This window comes from Bombus terrestris, chromosome 10 (genome assembly GCF_910591885.1).
Source record: "Bombus terrestris chromosome 10, iyBomTerr1.2, whole genome shotgun sequence".
Lineage (NCBI taxonomy): Eukaryota > Metazoa > Arthropoda > Insecta > Hymenoptera > Apidae > Bombus > Bombus terrestris.
In genome coordinates, this window is record NC_063278.1 from 10,414,129 (window position 1) to 10,432,768 (window position 18,640).

At 31.2% G+C, this 18,640-nt stretch overlaps 5 protein-coding genes and 1 long non-coding RNA gene across 10 annotated transcripts in view; 3 read left to right on the forward strand and 3 right to left on the reverse strand.

The window, feature by feature from the left end:
- Window positions 1-1,387: 1,387 nt before the first annotated feature.
- LOC100650816 (integrator complex subunit 6) lies at window positions 1,388-7,653 on the reverse strand. 3 transcript variants are annotated; one of them, XM_003398101.4, is made up of 10 exons: window positions 7,309-7,653; window positions 6,866-7,217; window positions 6,609-6,686; window positions 5,156-5,395; window positions 4,883-5,063; window positions 4,069-4,793; window positions 3,718-3,990; window positions 3,304-3,637; window positions 2,454-3,197; window positions 1,388-2,344 (listed from the first exon to the last, which is right to left on the reverse strand). In XM_003398101.4, exons 2-10 carry the CDS (start codon window positions 6,980-6,982, stop codon window positions 2,136-2,138), a joined length of 2,901 nt encoding a protein of 966 aa, XP_003398149.1. In that variant the 5' UTR covers window positions 6,983-7,217; window positions 7,309-7,653; the 3' UTR covers window positions 1,388-2,135. The 3 variants fall into 3 exon arrangements, with proteins under 3 accessions (XP_003398149.1, XP_012167801.1, XP_020720794.1); XM_012312411.3 differs by lacking the exon at window positions 7,309-7,653 and adding an exon at window positions 5,902-5,961 and having other exon boundaries at window positions 6,866-6,882; XM_020865135.2 differs by lacking the exons at window positions 6,866-7,217; window positions 7,309-7,653 and adding an exon at window positions 6,771-6,849.
- Window positions 7,654-7,858: 205 nt separating this feature from the next.
- LOC100643898 (deoxyribodipyrimidine photo-lyase) lies at window positions 7,859-10,676 on the forward strand. 2 transcript variants are annotated; one of them, XM_048409603.1, is made up of 7 exons: window positions 7,859-8,039; window positions 8,217-8,795; window positions 8,862-8,988; window positions 9,063-9,391; window positions 9,463-10,013; window positions 10,079-10,320; window positions 10,394-10,676. In XM_048409603.1, the coding sequence occupies exons 2-7, from the start codon at window positions 8,721-8,723 to the stop codon at window positions 10,552-10,554; spliced, it is 1,485 nt and encodes a 494-aa protein (XP_048265560.1). In that variant the 5' UTR covers window positions 7,859-8,039; window positions 8,217-8,720; the 3' UTR covers window positions 10,555-10,676. The 2 variants fall into 2 exon arrangements, with proteins under 2 accessions (XP_048265560.1, XP_012167794.2); XM_012312404.3 differs by lacking the exon at window positions 8,217-8,795.
- LOC100642217 (pseudouridine-metabolizing bifunctional protein C1861.05) overlaps window positions 10,005-18,640 on the reverse strand; it is a 35,647-nt gene continuing 27,011 nt past the window's right edge. The window contains exons 6-9 of one of the 2 annotated variants that reach the window (XM_048409601.1): window positions 18,337-18,542; window positions 17,550-17,749; window positions 11,074-11,318; window positions 10,005-11,004 (exon numbers count right to left, since the gene is read on the reverse strand). In XM_048409601.1, the coding sequence (XP_048265558.1) occupies window positions 10,702-11,004; window positions 11,074-11,318; window positions 17,550-17,749; window positions 18,337-18,542 (954 nt within the window). In that variant the 3' untranslated portion in view covers window positions 10,005-10,701. Of the gene's footprint in view, window positions 11,028-11,073; window positions 11,319-17,549; window positions 17,750-18,336; window positions 18,543-18,640 lie in introns of both variants that reach the window. The other variant, XM_048409602.1, reaches the window with a different exon arrangement.
- On the forward strand, window positions 11,572-12,728 carry LOC100647663. Its single transcript, XM_003398077.4, has 2 exons — window positions 11,572-11,874; window positions 11,956-12,728. Exons 1-2 carry the CDS (start codon window positions 11,739-11,741, stop codon window positions 12,456-12,458), a joined length of 639 nt encoding a protein of 212 aa, XP_003398125.1. The 5' UTR covers window positions 11,572-11,738; the 3' UTR covers window positions 12,459-12,728.
- LOC125385849 lies at window positions 12,393-13,998 on the reverse strand. The gene is made up of 2 exons (XR_007225547.1): window positions 13,894-13,998; window positions 12,393-13,005 (listed from the first exon to the last, which is right to left on the reverse strand). It is a non-coding gene; the product is annotated as an uncharacterized LOC125385849 (long non-coding RNA).
- Window positions 13,914-17,811, forward strand: LOC100646714. Its single transcript, XM_003398069.4, has 4 exons — window positions 13,914-14,339; window positions 14,440-15,658; window positions 15,746-16,097; window positions 16,177-17,811. The coding sequence occupies exons 1-2, from the start codon at window positions 14,063-14,065 to the stop codon at window positions 14,826-14,828; spliced, it is 666 nt and encodes a 221-aa protein (XP_003398117.1). The 5' UTR covers window positions 13,914-14,062; the 3' UTR covers window positions 14,829-15,658; window positions 15,746-16,097; window positions 16,177-17,811.

Sequence of the window (18,640 nt, forward strand, 5' to 3'; positions counted from 1 at the left end):
GCTTGAATAAACATTAATATATTAAAAAATTACAATTTCTATAACAAAAATTTTGTAGTTGTATTACTTATCCCATCATAGTTTTTCTTATCATCTATTAATTCATTATAGAATCGCACTTTGTGTTATATTCATTCAACTTTCTTATTAATTTCTCTTTGGAGCCAATAAGCGTCTAGCATCATTGTCTTCAAGACTCAGCTAAGCTCCATTATTATAAAATAATTTATTAAACATTTAACGGTTTCAATTAATAAATACTATTTGATATACAATTTCACTACTAAATTTACAAAGAGCAGGATATAGTGTCCCTGTAAAAAAGTTCAGATTGATTATCTTACTTAAAAAATATTGCTTAAATATAAAAGGGCAATATATATGTCTATAATTATAATCTTTATATCAAAATGCATTCAGAGAAAATCGAAGAATAAGCCCCTTTATATTTAAATTTGTTTAATGATACAGATGATATGTTGTAATTTATTAGTATGCCCCATAAAACTTTCTCCTATTTTTACGTGAATAATGACAATGAATGCAGTGCAGATGAAATTCCTTTAGTTCTAGTACACATATAATGCTCATGATTTAATTAATTGATTAATAGGTAAGATAATCTGCCTGATCATTTAATCCAGGACAATCCACTTAATATTTGGTCAAATCACTATTACTCCTTATAGATAGCAACAAGTGACTTTGACATTATTAATTATTTATATAAATCATTGTTATTACTGTATACCTTCTTTCAACCCACTTCTACTCAATGTGAAATAACGATTAAAGTAATAACAATAAAATTTATTTTAAATATACCTGGCTTTTCTTATTAAGAATTTTATTTTTTCAGTCAGTTCAATAGTTTGTTATTTTTTAATAAGACATACATTTGAAACAAAATCGCTGAAGTGGATTAAAAATAAATACAATCGTTTTTACACTAATTTTCAATAGCATTAGGCACTGTCAACCCTTCATTGAAAATGTTTTAATAAATTCCATTTTTGAGAAAGTTAGAAAAATCAGAAAAGAAAGATTCGTTATGATCAAACAAGTTCTATTTTCAAAGTATTTTAATTTAGCAAATTACATGATAAAATAATATGCACCTTTTACTTACAAAATTTAAATTTTTACAACCTCTTTTTAAACAGAAGATATGTGTTAAATTTCTAATGTTGCGTATTAAGCATCTTTCCAGTTTATAAAAATCAGACCCAAATGTACTTTCATACTATTAATAATATACACAACTAAATTTACAAACCATATTATATGTTAATGACCTTGAACCTGCATTTATACATTAGATCACAATATAGTACGCGCTAAAATCTTAGAAAAAAAATATATAAAGAAAACTTAGTCAAAGAAAACATATAGTTATTTTTTCTTTAGTTTATTATTAATTTTGGTCGTACAGTTGGTAAAATTGTACTACTCTAATACTGTTGTACTTTTTCAGGGCGTTATATTTACATCAATTTATTTGAAAAACAGAAGAATTTAAACATTAAATTACAATTGTTAATTATTACCCAAAATGTGGAGTATCCCAAATGCCTGCATTCGAGACTTAAAATTTATATGAATTTTCTTTCCTTCTTTCTTTTTTTTCTTTTTTTCTTTTTTTTTTAGATAAGAAGAAAGATATAATAGGAATAGCATACAGTAATTTTACTCTAATATCAAATCCAAAAACTAAAAAATTATTGCAAATTGTATAATAAATTTATATCCAGAATGTTAAATAATGTTTATAAAGTTATTAAATTGTTGCTAAAAAGATTTTATTGTCGCAACGCAGATTTTCTGATCTTTCATACAGAACAAAACATATTTCTACCAACTGTACAGTAACAAAATAAAGAACAAGAGGAGTACTGAAATCATATCTCCTTGGTTGACGTACAGAATGCTATTTTGTTTCATTAAATTTAACAATTATTATCACTTCTCGCGCCTTGGCAACATACATCCTTAAACGCTAGTACGCTTATCGCTTTATAGATGTACGACTTGCTTTTATTGGGGTATTTTATATCCCTCTTATACTTTCTGCATCTCATTCACTGAATTCGTACTTTTTTGTTATCGAAATAATGCCCCGATTATGCAATAAATTCTTAACTTATTTTTGTGGCACCATTGTGATTCACCTTATGGTTTACAGTCCAGTTATCTTCTTGTAGATTTTTCAAATGATCTTCTAGTAATGATGCCAAATTACGTCTTTTAAATCGTAATGATTCTTTCACAATATCTCGCAAAAATGCAAGTCGTATATCTAGTGTTCCTTGAATTTGGTGTAAATGTGAAAATAGTGTTTCATAATCTGAAACAAGATTATAATTATTGGTATAAATTATTTTGTAGATTCTCTTCTTCATAGACTATAGATATACATAAAAAGATAATAAAAATACATATCCATTTCAACTTACTTGTACCTCTTCTTCGCACTTCCTTATATACAAGTTCACGAACGGACAAATTATGTCTTCTAATATCTTCCAATTCTTTTTTCGTCAAAACTTTGTCTTTTTCTACTTTGGACTCACGTTTTTCTTCGACATGATTAGACAATCGTTCATCAACCGAATTTTCAACTTTCACACTATTTTCAACACAATCATTAAGAGGTAGATTGTTACACTCATTCTTAACATTTTCCGTTTTCTCGCTTTTCACTTCGCTCTTAGGTGTATCAACATTATTAACTACCGGTGTTAAAGTTGGTGGAGCATCCATGTGATTGTTAGTATGTTCCACTGGAATTGGTTCGAAAATTGGTATTGTTGGCATTTCTGCAAGGCCATTTACTAATTTCTCCGGCGAATTAATACACGGCGCATTTGATACACTAGGTGTAGAATTTGTTATATTTGATGAAACTTGATTCGAGTCGGCAGTTGGGGTCACTTGATTTTTCGTATCGTCAACCCATGGTACTGGTGAACTCGGTGAAGTATTTGTAGGCGTATACGACGGTCTCCGTACAACTACATCTTTAGGAATTGGACCCGGTTTTCGTTTATTTGGCGGTGGCTTCGAAGCAAGCGACCCTCCTCCATCCGATGCAGGCAAGCTACGTTTAAGACCGCCCTTGGAAGTTGAAGATGTTGCACCAACCATATCAATATCCGCTTCGTCGACCATCATTCTTTTATCTATTTTGAATGGATTACCTGGAATTTAATTACAAGAAATTAGATACTCTTTCAATATAAATGTAAACTTGATATTTTTAAATTAAAATAATTAGATTATTTATCAAGTATTTTGAACTATTACCAAACATATGTTGTCTAACTGGGGCACTTTCTATTTCTCTCAATGGTGGAGTCATACGTTTCAAATATTCTTGATAATTTCCCATTTGTGCTAAGGGCATTGAGTGAACGTAATCATCATCAAGTAATTTTGTATGCAGCAATCCAGGTTGCAGGAAGTTGGCTCGCATTCTAACAACTTGATCTAACAAAGATTTTCGTGGAACGTCGAATGCGTTTCTATAACTATGCGCACCACGTTGTTGATTTCTAACTAATCCGACTACAAAACCACCGAATTCATTTAATTGATCCCTCAATCCGGTAAATTTATCTTGTAATAATGGATGTGACACCTGAAGATTAGATTAAAAAACAACATTAATTCTGTAAGAACACAAATATTTTTATATAGTAGATAATAACAAATATTTACCAAATCTTTTTTTAAAGGAGTTCTAGGAATAACCCTCACACCTTCTGTTACTGTTGTACTACCATTCACTAAATTTTTTGTCATATTGGCAGTAGCAAGTTGTTTGGAAAGAACTTCATTACATAGTCTGTCAAATTCAATTTTAGCTTGATTTTTTAAACGTTTTAAATAATTTAAGACACTATAGGATAACGAATTATCCATATTATCAGGTATTAATGTTTGAGCTAATGGTGTAGGTGCACCCATTCTAGTTAAAGCTCTCCTGAGGGACTGTAATACAAAATTACACTGTTATTCAAATGTACTAATAAAGTAATTAAATATTCTGATAATCAATTAAAAACATACTGCTGCATAATAAGTGGGCATTGTTCTCATGTAATTTTGAAATTGTGTTCGCCATTCATTCGTTGGTTTCAATCTATGCACTTTAAACAGTTCTTCCAACAAAGGCAAAAGTACTGGATAGTTGTAAGGCATGACAAACAAATTTACGCACGTTAAATTAGTGCTTGCTTTTAAATATCCAAATGGATGACCCACTTCACTTGATTTGTAAGAATTCGCCACAAAAACTTGCCAACAAATTGTCGGTTGTTTCCTGGCTAATATGTACTGTGTCAATGGACTTGGTTCTAATTCATATTTATCGAATGGAAGATTTTCTATCACCATAGGCTCTTGACTGGTGCAAGTAAATTTTACATTCGGATGTGCGGATCTAGCCGGCAAAGAACTAGCACTCAAATCAGGCCAGAAACTTTCAGGTATCGGCCAGAATCCAACCGCGAAACCTTTCTGAGCAGATCTTGGGACATAAATCAGTCTTCTACAAGAATGCCACGCTGTATTTCCTGGTACTGTTGGATTAGGAAGATACGTCCGTGTTCCATTCGTTGTATTATTTTCATCCTCATTTTCATCATCGTCTACATGTTGTGTTTCGTTATTTAAAGGTGGAGGATCTGGTCCAATCTTTTCAAAATTTATTACCACACCAGACTGAACCTTTTGTACCAAAGAGTCTATACATTGCATCATCATTCTAAAAGATGTTATACAATATGAACGACCTACAATGAGTAATAGATTTTTTATATCAGTATTTTTATGAGCAACAATAGAATAAATTATCTTATGAAAATATTTTTCTTTTCCTTACCTCCAGTAACTTCACACATAGCATCTATAGGAGATGAATCACTTGCCACTAAACCTGTATCCCTCTCGACAGCTGGAGTTCCAGATAAACGAAGTACCAAAGAAAATAATCTTTGGTCCCATCTAAATGGCTCCTTGGTTAGTTCAGATCCAGGTATAGGAGAGTGCATTGGTAGTGTTAACTGTAATAATCATTTTTTGTTTTTCAATTATTTTTTCCATAAAAAAGGAAAAGATGGTATTTCTACTTTTTAAATACAATTAAGAAATTTACCTCTTGATTAACTCCACTATTAGTCGTATATTTTCCTCCATCTGTAATCACAACAATTACTGATGGTTCCAAATAAAAGGGACATCTTCCCTGTCCATATGTATCTATGCCAGTTTGCATACGATTTATGTTCAAAACATCTAAAGCATGTTTCAAAGCAGCACCTAGTGTTGTTAGCCCAACGCATTGTAAATTTTTAAGCTCGTTCATAAAAGTTGCTAAATTTTCCTTCCATCCAGCCTAGAAGAAAAGAGTATTTATTTAGTTACATATCGAAACCAAGAGAAAACAATTTTTTCTTCAATGTAATATAATAATATAAAAAATCATATATGTTCTTATTGAAATGTCTTCCATATTGGAAGAATCTTGATCTTTAGTTTTAAATTTATTTCTAAAACAAAATAATGATAAAGCTAATGATTCAAGAAAGATGCAAAATTGTAACTTATTACAAGGTTTGGAGTTCTGTCACTAAAGTTTAGCAACAATGGAGGAGAAGAAAATTATTCTGCAATAATGAGAACCTCCATGTAACATTAAATATGCAGACAATAAAGAATAGCCACAAAAAATTCACAACGTTTATTGTCAATCACATTGGTGATTTTTTAAATTCATCATTGTATTAACAATATTATATATAACTTCTATCCAATGCATGATAATTCTTTATTGTCTCAGGATACACTGTCATACGGAAAACTTATTTTACTTCTCTACCATTACCAAACTGGTGACAGTACCTTAATCCTTATAACAACTTTCAACCTTGGGCCATTCTTAATTGATCATCATGTTCAATTCTGAAAAAAAAGACCTCTACTTCAACTTATAAATAAATTTCATAAATACAAAATTGAGTAGGATGGAATGAAATCAAAATTTTGTTATAAAATTAAAAGAAAATTTTTGTTGGAGAGGGATTAACAAAGCATAGATTTTAACATTTAAAAAGAAAAGCACATGTGAGTTTGTCTTATCAACGAAATCGTGTATATCAATTTCGTAAATTTGGCGCGCACGTAACCATAAAGAAAGAAACCCTCGTGGGCAGGCCCCCACTCGCGTATTACTACCCACAATGCTGCTCTTCCGTAACGGAGGACAGAAGATACGGCAAGTGCACGCTGCACTTTGCTGCCTTCTTGCTGACTATCAATTATTCAACAATCGAAGGGGCCAATAACATGGCAATTCTGCATGAATGCATCGATTGGTCATATAAGACAACAAATCATGAATGCATTTGAAAGGAAAAACAGAAAAGATATTTGACAGAAAAGATATAATTGAAAGTTTTATGCTTGAGATACTATACATGGTAGCTAGCTAGCGTATGTGTGCGTGTAAGAAAGAGATGCAATGATCTTAGGAAGAAGAAAAAGGGAAAAGGATAAAAAGTGTGAAAGATACGAATGTAAAAGCAAGTGTAATACGAAGAAAAACATACCTTGATATTCTGGGGCGGATCTTCGAAGGTCAGGAGCATGTAACGATCTCCACGACTCTCTGGTGATCTTTGTCTTACCTACAGAAAAAAAAAAGAAAAAAGGATTAAATGATTAAAAATTACGAGTTGCAGGAAGGTAAAAGGCAGGGAGTCCGTTATTACACGTTGCTCTTTTTGACAATGGCACACGAACTAATGATTGGGCACAGCAATCACAATTGAATCTCCCGGCCGGGAAAGCTGTCTGACTAGCGTACCTTCACGAAAGTCTCCACGGCGCTCTTGGCTACATCCAAAAGCGTGGGTCGCCCGCCCAAATATGCCCTCTGATTCATGGAGGCCGACGTGTCGATCAAAAAGACTATTATGGTCATCTTTGCAAGACGAACCCGCTCGTTCTCGAGGTCGTAACTGCGGCCCGAGACCTCCCGTAGTCAGAACTAGCTAGCTAACAGCCCTACGACGGCGTGGCGCATAGCTGCTTCGACCATTGAACGCTCCCGAATACGCTCTCCGAAAAACTTCTTTTATCGTAACGGCGCCCGCTTCGTTCTTACTCTTTTTCGATCTCTCTCTTTCTTTTCTTTTTACTTCTCTTTCCCTCTTTTCCTATATATATGTATGTATGTATATATGTGTGTGTGTATGTGTATACGTATATGTATAGTATATATATATTAATATATGTATATATATGTACGTCTTTTTCCCTCTTTCTCTACACCGAACCAAATATCTACTGCTACGTCGCGCGCCTCTGGTGCTCGAATGTGCCTGGTGAACAGCGGCACACGGGACAGCAGCTGAAACGCAGCCACGAGATCGCGAGTCGCGAGTCGGACAAGTCCGTCTGCCAGTCCGTCCGCTTGTTCTTTCGTCTATCCTTCTCTTCGTTTCCTATTCTCCCCTTCCTTTATCTTTCTCTTTCTCGCTCTCACGATATCCTTTGTCATTTCACGTATAGTTTCTATCGTTCTCAGTCCTTCATCTCCTTCCTTACTACCGATGTATATACAACTGTCTTTCTCTACCTACCGTTCTTTCTTACTCTTTCAATTTAACGAGAACAAAACTTAACCTTCTCTCTCGGCGTTCCATTCGTCTCTGTTGACAGTAGCTTTATCTTGCTCGTGGTTACACTGCGTCTCAAACCACGTGACTTCGTGGAGTTTATTTCTATTGGCTGTTCTCCCTCCAAGTAAACTTTCATCTCTATCATTGTATGTATGAAACGCATCGTGTTTCGACATTGTATAAGTGCGTATCGAAACGCTGTTTACTTCCATCGAATAGAATAGGTGTTGCATACTACTTCTACACATTTTATACGTTCTACGATCACACAGTGTGTCGTAAAGTTGGGTTTGTTTCAACTTGTCCAAATGAATAGATACATGTATGCAAGAAGAAACATAATATTACAATTAATAGGTAACCTATTTATTTTATCTTGTTAGGAAGATTTTGCACTGCTTTGAGTGCATATTTCTTTCTTATCTTCCTTATCTTTTTATTATAATCGTGTAATAGTATATAATGGAATGTGTATTGTGTAATGTATATAACCCAACATATTTTGATTTATTCTGTTTCAATGATATCAAGCAGTCAGCGAAGAAAGAAATAATGCGTAAGGAATTTACTGTATATGTTACAACGAATTAAAATAAATTGCTTTGAATCATATATATTATTAAATAATTTTTTACCCATCCATTTTTACGTTTTCTTTCATTTTAATGCTGCACTGTGTCCTCCAGTTATCTTTCATTTTTCTATTTTTACCTATTTGATAAGTCTATTAAAAATTTTATGAACATAATAAAACTCAGCTGATTCAAGGGAATAACCAATCAGAAAATAAGTAACAGTGCGGACTCTAATATGGCAGGTTTTTGACTATAAGTTAGTAGTGTTTTAGTGGTTAAATGATTTAGATAAATTGTTCTATATTTCATATATTCTAAGCTGTAAGATATATGTATTGCGTAATATGATTTAATATTCTATAGTCATAATTTGTTAAGTTCAAAAGTTGTAAGAATCGTACAAAGTATTATATGTATAGATATTTCAGCGTTACTTAGTATAAATGAAATTGTACACAAAAATATGGATGAGTTGAATCCATCTAAGCGCAAAAAAGTTGTCAATCTGCTAAAAAAATTTGAAGAGAATAGAAAAAATGTAAGATAATTCTTTTTTAAGAAAATTAATAAAATATACTTCTTTGAATATTTTGTTATTTTTTAGGTATCTGAATCTATTATGACATTTAATTTTAATAAACAACGTATTCAATATTTAAGCAAATTAAATGATGTTAAAGAAAAGTGTAAGGGTATCTTGTATTGGATGTTTCGTGATATTAGGACACAAGGTATATATTTAATACATAGTTCTACATAGTTTTTTCATTATCATTAGTTTATTAATAAGATTTAACATTTGTAGACAATTGGGCTCTGCTCTTTGCCCAGAAAATTGCTGTGGAAAGTAATGTACCCCTCCATATATGTTTTTGCATAATGCCAAGTTTTCTAAATGCTTCTATGAGATATTACAAATTTCTTTTAAAAGGATTAATGGAGATTGAAAAAGAATGCAAGCAATTGAATCTAAACTTTCATCTTTTACATGGTGAACCAAATGAGAGTATTCTTAAATTTGTAAAAACGTATAACATGGGGGCTGTGATCGTTGATTTTTATCCACTAAAGTTACCTATGTCATGGATCGATAACGTACAAAAGAATCTTCCAGAAGATGTCCCTATTTATCAAGTAAACACGATTTTAGTTGATGATGTAATTTACAGATAATCCTTTGATATGTTAATATACATCTTTTAAAGATAGATGCTCATAATATTGTGCCTTGCTGGTATGCATCATCAAAACAGGAGTTTGCTGCTAAAACCATCAGAAATAAAATAAATACAAAACTACAGGAATTTTTAACAGAATTTCCTCCTGTTATTAAGCACCCATATTTAACAAAAGAAAAATTTGAAAACAACAATTGGGATATAACTTTGCAAGATGTAGAAGCAAGTAAGCCAACAGCTGAAATTACATGGGCTAAACCAGGATATAGAAATGGTATTAAAGAACTTGAAAATTTTATACAGAATCACTTACAAAAATATGGAGATGAACATAATAATCCTTTGTCAAATGCCATCAGTAATTTATCACCTTGGTTTCATTTTGGTATGATCTCAGTACAACGTTGTATTTTGGAAATACGAGAATATAAAGGATTGTATAAAAAATCAGTTGAATCCTTCATGGAGGAAGCTATTATTAGAAGAGAACTTAGTGATAATTTTTGTTTCTATAATGAAAAGTACGATCTTGTTGAAGGTGCCTATCCTTGGGCTATAAAAACACTAAATAAACATCGGTAATTTATTTTATTTATTACAAGTTGTGTACATTATATTATTGTTAACATTTTATTATATTTAGGAAGGATACAAGAATATATATATATTCTTTAAGTCAGTTGGAAAACTCTAAAACACATGATGATTTATGGAATGCATGTCAAAATCAAATGATAATAACAGGAAAAATGCATGGATTCTTAAGAATGTATTGGGCAAAAAAATTATTAGAATGGACTGAAACACCTGAGATTGCTTTAGAATGGGCCAATTATTTAAATAATAAGTACAGTATCGATGGTTGTGATCCGAATGGTTATGTAGGTCTGTTCTCTGTCTGTACTTCTGTGATGTATTTTATTACTCCACAATATGTATATTCTATTTGTGCTTCTAGGTTGCATGTGGTCTATCTGTGGTGTTCATGATCATGGTTGGCCAGAAAGAGATATATTTGGGAAAATAAGATATATGAATTATAATGGATGTAAACGAAAATTTAATGTTGCCGAATTTGTTACGAAATGGGGAAAGAAGAAACCTAATGAACTTATATAAAACCATAGCCACTAATTATAATTATATAGTTATTAATTATTTATTAAAATCTATCCGTCCACATTTAATCTCTATCTTATAAAAATATATATTACGTATAATTAAAGTATTTTATACCAATATATAATTTCCAATGGTTAATATTTATCAACATTGTGCATCATTGCATAATAATGAAAGCGAAGTGGGAACTGCATCTAATGAAGTTAAAGAAAGTGCAGCAGCCTTTAGAGCTAAGGAAAGACAGCTTGTTTCATCTAAATTTTTATGAATTCCATAAATTATTCCAGCAGTAAGACAGTCACCACAACCACTCACATTGTATGTTTCTTTTGGATCATCAGAAATAAAAGATAAGGGGGGATATAGGCGAGAAATGACCATAGTATGAGCAACCAATTTTCCTTCTTTATCATAAAAGGGATCACTTCCAAGGGCTTTACGAACGACCTATAAAAAATAATTATTAAATTCTATATTTATATTTTCTCAGATTTGTTCCAATTATTAAATATTTACCAATACTCCTTGTGATCCTAATGTACTTATAACCACTGGGATAAATTCAGCTACTTGCTCTGCAATTGTTTTTACTTCTTCTAAGTCTATAGATAATTTGTTGTCAGGTACTGATATGCCAAGATATTTCCCAATAGCAGATAGTTCATTCCTATTTGGTGATATAAAATGCAAAACATTTTGCCATTGTGATTTTGCTTTAAATACTTTAGTTGCCTTGTTCACATCCGTGGGTTCATACCAAACTAAAAAATAAATGTCATGTTTGATTTTAATACATCATAGTCCAATTTACAAATATAATTATTTTTTAAATTTTATATTAAACATATTTTTTTTATCTTAATACATTGGATGTAAATTTTATATACTAATTGTTTGATTTTAAGATGCTATTTAAATAATGGCGCTAAGACTAAATGCATTCCTCGCAATATGGAGCGCTGCTAGAGCGCTAAAAATTCTTCATGTGAATGGACATCTATTAATCATCTGTTTCATCGTCTCATAGACACATACTGCATACACAACGCAAAACATAACGCATAGTGTATGTGTCACATTACCACATTCCGATTTAAAATCTAAAAGCTGCTTAAAAGCAAATTTGAAAACTACATAAAATAAGTCAAACTTAAAAACTATTTACAAAATAAAGCAATAGAATGAGTAAAACTCTAAACGGTAAAGCTGCTGTTATATGCACAGCACTTGCATTTCTTTCAATCATCATTGCATTCACCACACCCAACTGGCTTGAAACCGATGGAAAATTGGAAAATCCAAAATTTGTCAAGATCGGTAATTTGATTTACATATTTGACATATTAGTAAGAAAAATACCATTTAAATACTTTATTGCCTTGTAACATGTTATTATAGGTTTATGGCAGGTATGCTTCCAAGGATTTGGAGATCCGCATCATTTGTATGACACTAAATTTTATGGTTGTTGGTGGGTGTTTGAAGAAGAATATTACATAATACATGATATACTCCTGCCAGATTTCTTTGTTGCAACACAATTCTTTTTCACATTATGTCTGACTTTATTATTAATAGGAGGTTTTTTAACTGTATTATATACATGTTGCTCACAACATCATGATAAGTATCAGTTGCTTCTATGGACAACTGGTGGAAATTTGGTACTAGGTGGAATATGTGGTATTATTGCTGTTATAATATTTGGTGCACGAGGCGATGGTAGAGATTGGATGCCCAATTGGGAGCATAATAACATTAGCTGGTCTTATGCATTAGCTGTTATTGGTAGCTTTACTTTGGTTATAGCAGGTACATTGTTCTTGATTGAAGGCCGTAGGCACAGAAAGAAACAAGAAAGAATATTACGGGAAGAACAAAAAACACATACAACTATTTAAAGTTATAAATGCAATAATTTTTTATATGCTTTTGAGGAAAGTTGGAGATAATAATATAAAAAAAAATATTTTATACATCTTTGTAATAAAACGTTACATAAATATGCTATATTTATTGTTTTGTAAAATAATTTGTATGTTAACTTTGTTAACGAATCCGTCCATAGAAGAGATTTTAGATATAAGTGGCCTTAATTATGTAAGTGAAGTGAAATGTTAGAGAATTATATGAAGAATGAAGTTGAATAAAGTAATTTGTTCGAAATCACATCTCCTCTTCTTCTCATTTATGTTAATTTTTCTGTCATATTTGCCTTTTTGACAAATAAATATATGCTTAAGATGCGGATTAAAGCAAAACAATTAGGTTGCAAAGGGTAAATATGGTCAAGCTCTGACCCATTTTATTATCGGAGGAAATAATTCAACGTGAGTTACGACTAAGATTGCGTGCACGAAGATCGACGTCAGGTGTAAGTCGTTGACCTAGTTTAGCTCCTATTTTAAACAGCAACTTCTACAATTTCACGTACTATATCGATCACACCTGGAAAAGGTGTTACTATTGGTTCCGTATCATCCTTTGATATTTAACAATATTTACGGAAACGTAAAATTATTAATAAAATGACATGTATAATGAATAGTAAATTTCAATTTCAACATGAATATTTTTTTGCGATAATTTTAATGACATTAAGTAATGTGAATTGCATCTCGGTGAATCATACATAAACTGAATAGTAGAATAAGAATCTTAATTGAAGTTCATGGATATGAATTAAACAAATTTTTTTTATAAAATACAAAACAACAACTCGTTAGAAATCTTTTTTATCATTTTTCGGAGCTATCTCTTTAAACTTAATAGTTTACATTGATTTCGTAAATTTTTATTATTAAAGATTTTAATAGCTGAGAAAATTGACCTAAATAAGAAGAAATACATATTAGTATTTCCGTTTCATTTACAATTTAAGATTTCACGATGTAAAAATATGTAATTCAGTTGAAACGTCAATGACGTAATGTCGTTACTACAATAGAAATTTATAAAAAATTCTCACACTAGCAGCGTCTCCCATTTTAAGTCTTTGTTTATCATTCTATAGCATTTAAAGCACCTTTCATTAAATATTTGAATAATACAAAGATTTTTTAACTTTAACATTATTAGATATCACGCAAAATTTTTAATGTATTTTTTAACAATTTTTAGCAGTTTTTAACAGTTTAACAGCATTTATCATTTAAATGTACGAATATTAATAAATGACTATTATATCGCCTATGTTTCGTAACTGATAACAGAAAATAGAGATTTAATTAAAATTTTTTTTTTTAATATAGTTGACATATTTAAATAATACTTCAATTAAGCATTGAGAACCCTTTCCTTGTCATAACTGCTAGTTTGTACTCGTGGGATACTCACGATTTTACAAGGTTAGGTTGGATGGTATGGTAAGCTACATGGTCATCACACAACATAACGTGTTTGGGTGTGGTTAATGCCGTGGGATCTTTACTAGATCAGTAGATTTGAATTGTTTGTCGTACGCGTTGTTTTACATCGTGATCATTCACGAAACAATTTTTTCACGATGAAGAAAAGAAGCTTTTCCGGCAATGTGGGTGTCGGTGTCTTTATCGTTGCTTTCGTGTGTGTTTGCGTTGCATTTGGTACACCAGCATGGTTAGTGAGTGATTATCGTATCACTGGCGCAAAACTCGACAAATTAGGCTTGTGGACGCATTGCTTTAGATCACTTCCAAATCCTCAAGAAATGGACGCACCCAGACGCTTTTTCGTTGGTTGTAGATGGGTTTATGATCCCTTCACTGCAGGTTATTCTGATATTCGAGGCTTTCTACTACCTCGTAAGTTCCTTCTTTAGCTTAATCACTCTCATTAATACTTATAAATTTATCAAAGTAACATGTTGTCATTGTATCACTAATCTTAATCTCTTTGTTACAGCATTTATGATAGCAACACAATTTTTCTTTACTCTATGCTTCCTGTTGAGTATGGTATCATTTGTATTGGTATTATTGTTCACTCTATGTTGTGATCCAGAACAGAAACGTTATGTACAACTTATCATGACAATTGGAGGTTTACTGTTTGTTGGTGGAATAAGTGGTGGACTAGCAGTTATTATATTTGCTTGCCTTGGAAATACTGATGGCTGGATGCCTGGACATGCAAACAATTTCTTTGGTTGGTCCTTTATAATGGCAGCTGTGGGTAGTGTATTGACAATTATAGCAGGAGCTCTTCTCCTCGTTGAAGCAAATGTTCAACGTAAAAAACGAGAGTATTTAAAAGAATCTCAAACAAGATTCCAGCTTGAATCTCGTACATGAGTTAGAGTATTATTATTATATAAGACTTGCACAACAATTTAGTGCTAAAATTTTGTAATATTATTCCGTCCATATATTAGCTGGTTTTTAATAATAGTATATTGTAAGACATGTTTTCTATTATTCTAGTACAAAGTATGTTATAAAACAAGATTTGTATTTTTGTAAGTTTTATATATACAAAATATGTATAAATTGTATTAAGTAGCGTTGAGAAGGAAACCTTTGTATTTTTATTGTTGTTTTACTTGTTTATTAACTTTTTGGAAATTCAATTAAAGTGAAAGTAAAAGTTAATGAAAATATATCTAAAGTTAATTATTTTAGCAAAGGGAGAGTAATCTCAATAGTATCCAATAGATAAGTTTTACAATGTAAACATCTACTGCCAGTGGTCAATTTATATGTACAAGATTTGTAAAGACTAGTGTAATTTACACGTATAAAAATACTAACATAATTATATGAATTAATTTAATTATTTACTTGACTGTAAATTATAAAAAAATTGTTTTTAACTAGGCACAATGCATCGTTTTTGTAATATATCTTTACTTCAATAAAGATAAGATTAAATGTTGAAAATAGTTATTATTTATATATTATTTTGTTTTTGTTTGAGAACCACTGATCTGACTATAGAAAGTAGAAATCTTACATTATCTCAACTAAAACTAAGGTTCATTATTGGTGAAACAAATGTGGTGCAGCAAGTTTGCGATAAATAGAATATTTTAAGGATTAAAAAAAAGCAAAATAATAATAATGTCTATTGATAAACAAGAATATTATCGCGTTTTAAATAAGCAATATCATTTCTTAGACTTGCAGTGAGTGAAAAACATTCATAACCTCTATTAATTGTTTATTATATATTTTTTCGTTATGTTTATAATTTTAAATTAATTTCATTTCAGTCCCGACTGGATTTAAATTAAAAAAGAGATTTTCACTAATTTTAAATATATGTAATTTTAGGAATATTGTTTTAAACAGCTTATTAGATACTCATATTCTTAATTTCACAAAAAATCAAAAAACAATTTGTTGGGTGTCATCACATTTTTTTCAAAGAATATTATGTAATTAGGAAATGATTATTGCCAGTGTGATTGATGGTTGTGCAAACATTTGTCACATCTGTTTTTTTATTCTTATTCTTTGCACAAGTTGTGATTGTATTGATCTTAGTCCATTGGCCTTTGAAATTTGTAATGAATTGTGAATGGATGCTTTTAGCTACTGCTTTCGTGTGTTGTGTCACAGTAGGTAAGTAGAAGTTTTCAACAATATATCAGTTAAATAAGCAAAACACGTTTATGATCTTCAAATAATTTTTAAATTTCAGGTACAATATTGTTTTTAGCAGTATCAATATTTGAAGAGCAATATTGGCATACAGACTGACTGATATAATCAAACCATAGCTATTTGTTATGGTCATATGGTTTGGCAGTTATTTCATTCATGCCTTTCTGATTAGCTCTATGTTAACCGTTTAAGTGCCAAATGGTGCTATTGCGCTTCTTCTATCCTGTGTTAAAAGATCCCAGTGCTCTAGGTTGTGAAACCAACAATAACAGCATGCTCACTTTTTGTTGATGTATGTCTTTACAGTTATTGTTCAGTCTTAGGTAAATTAAGACAAAATTTAAGTAATATTATACTTTGTAAGTGTACACGTTTTTATTCTTTTAAACAATCGTTGCTGTAATAATATAATGAACTAAATTATATATAGTAGACTATAAAAAACAATAATGAAATATATGTTTATATTAACGAGGCAGCTGATGAAAAGACGAATTTTAATTTCAATCTAACATTTGGATGCAAATATTATTGAAATTTACATAAATGCCATAAAATATCTAAATAATATTTTTATATGATTTAAACCCACTGATGTCAGTACTTATGCTCAAAAGGATGTTAGAATAACATTAAATTGAAAGAAATAAGACTTATCATATATAAACATAAAGCAGCGCAATCGTGCTCCTTGGCAGTTTTAGACGAAGAATAAGACAAGCGTTATCACGTCGTTTGCCATTTTTGGACATGGAATGAAAGAAGCGCTATCGTGCCGCTTGGCAATTTTTTATTGGGAAACAGCAAAGATCAGTGGCACTGAAATGGTTAAACTTAGTAATGCAAATGTAGTACATAAAGCAAAATTTATATTAATTTTATAGATTTATATAAAATAGTTATTATATACTGGAGGATATATAGTATTCAAAGAAGATTTATTTCAGATCGACATTTAGATTAATTAGAAGTAAAAACTTATAAAACTGCTTTTAGTCATTTTTTTATGACATTGCTCTGCAATTCAGTGCGTATTCTCAGCGACAGTATTAACTTCGCCTATTTTTTTTTTTTTTTTTTTTTATAAAAACCTGTATCTTTAGATAAAAAAAAACTGTTTTCACATTTTTAGACTATTGTTTTATATATACATATAAATATATATCTAAGTCTAGAATATTTTAGAAGTTATAAATGTCTAGTAATTACGATAAAAATTATCGAAATTGAAAAATCACAAAAATGTACGTATCTTTCTAATTACTTTTTATTGCAAAGTTTTACATAATAAACGTTAATCAGATTTTATATCATATACCTTAAAAGTACAATCAATATTTTACGAGATTAATGAAAAAAAAGAAAAAAAAAAACTAAAATGAAGTAAAAGTTTATAAAAGTATCACCTACCTGGAATTTTTGAGCACGTTGCAAGATCCAATACGTATCGAATCGTATCTAGAGGTAGATTACCGTCAAGAACGATGAAACTCGAATTCTCCACATACGATTGGTATTTCTTCACCAAATGCGGGCTGATACTAGAGAACACTTCCATCTCGCCGACTGCGAACCGACATTCGCCTTTGTAATCGATGATCACGGTACATCTTAAATTATCAAACACAAATACATATTTAAGAAGATAAATAAAAGACCAGTGAACAAAATATTCAAATGTACATATGTACATATAACGTAAAAGGAAAAGATGTTTCTTTCCACGTGTGAAAGAATGAATTCGAAGATGGCAAAAGAAAAACTATTGGAAATTGGGGACAAGTGGTCTCGAGTGGTATTTACGGGGTCAATGGTTATTCCGATCAGCAATTCGCTACAGAAACCAATAACCATTAATACCAATGATGAGCTTTTACTGTCTTCGGATTCAGTATTGCACAAGAAGCATCTTATACCTCTGTTCTTTTAAATCATAATAGCGGACCTTGAACTTGATAAATGTACTCAAGTGTTCTTTTAAAAAAATCTATAATTATTTAATCTAATATAACTTAGACACGAAAACAAAGAGAGAAAAGAAATTATAAAAAAGAAATATTGAGTTGTCTGATTTCGTGTGAATTAATCGATAAGAGAGAAAGAAAAAAGCTTATAATTGTCGAGATAATTTAGTATTAGACATAGAAGTCGATGATCTAGCATTCGCGGAAAATTGGCGGGGAAAAGCAACGCGTACCTAGCCGTGTTCATATTTGACAACTGCTCCACAGTCTGGGCACCATCTCCTAGACTTTTAATTATAGCTTTCCCAGGCTGGTCGTTACCAACGACGGATATTAACCGTGTAGCGTTCAGACCAAGGTTGATCAAGGCGTTGGCGATATTTCGTCCGACCCCGCCACAATTTTCTCGGCTTCTACCGGCATGCGTTCTACCATCGTCCTGAAAGAATACGTCGATTATTGATCCGGAATATGGAAAAGATGCGCCGCCTCTAATCGCGCGTCGAATACTACGGGGCTCGATTGATCGATCGTCTT

Coding starts and splice junctions, on each gene's coding strand:
- LOC100650816 (XM_003398101.4), bottom strand. CDS start 6,982: ATGACCATAATAGTCTTTTTGATCGACACGTCGGCCTCCATGAATCAG. Junction 4,794..4,882: donor TATGTGTGAAGTTACTGGAG/GTAAGGAAAAGA, acceptor TACTCATTGTAG/GTCGTTCATATTGTATAACA. Junction 3,198..3,303: donor AGTTAGACAACATATGTTTG/GTAATAGTTCAA, acceptor ATTAAATTCCAG/GTAATCCATTCAAAATAGAT.
- LOC100643898 (XM_048409603.1), top strand. CDS start 8,721: ATGGATGAGTTGAATCCATCTAAGCGCAAAAAAGTTGTCAATCTGCTA. Junction 8,989..9,062: donor TCGTGATATTAGGACACAAG/GTATATATTTAA, acceptor TAACATTTGTAG/ACAATTGGGCTCTGCTCTTT. Junction 9,392..9,462: donor AAGATGTCCCTATTTATCAA/GTAAACACGATT, acceptor CATCTTTTAAAG/ATAGATGCTCATAATATTGT.
- LOC100647663 (XM_003398077.4), top strand. CDS start 11,739: ATGAGTAAAACTCTAAACGGTAAAGCTGCTGTTATATGCACAGCACTT. Junction 11,875..11,955: donor TCCAAAATTTGTCAAGATCG/GTAATTTGATTT, acceptor ATGTTATTATAG/GTTTATGGCAGGTATGCTTC.
- LOC100646714 (XM_003398069.4), top strand. CDS start 14,063: ATGAAGAAAAGAAGCTTTTCCGGCAATGTGGGTGTCGGTGTCTTTATC. Junction 14,340..14,439: donor TCGAGGCTTTCTACTACCTC/GTAAGTTCCTTC, acceptor TCTTTGTTACAG/CATTTATGATAGCAACACAA.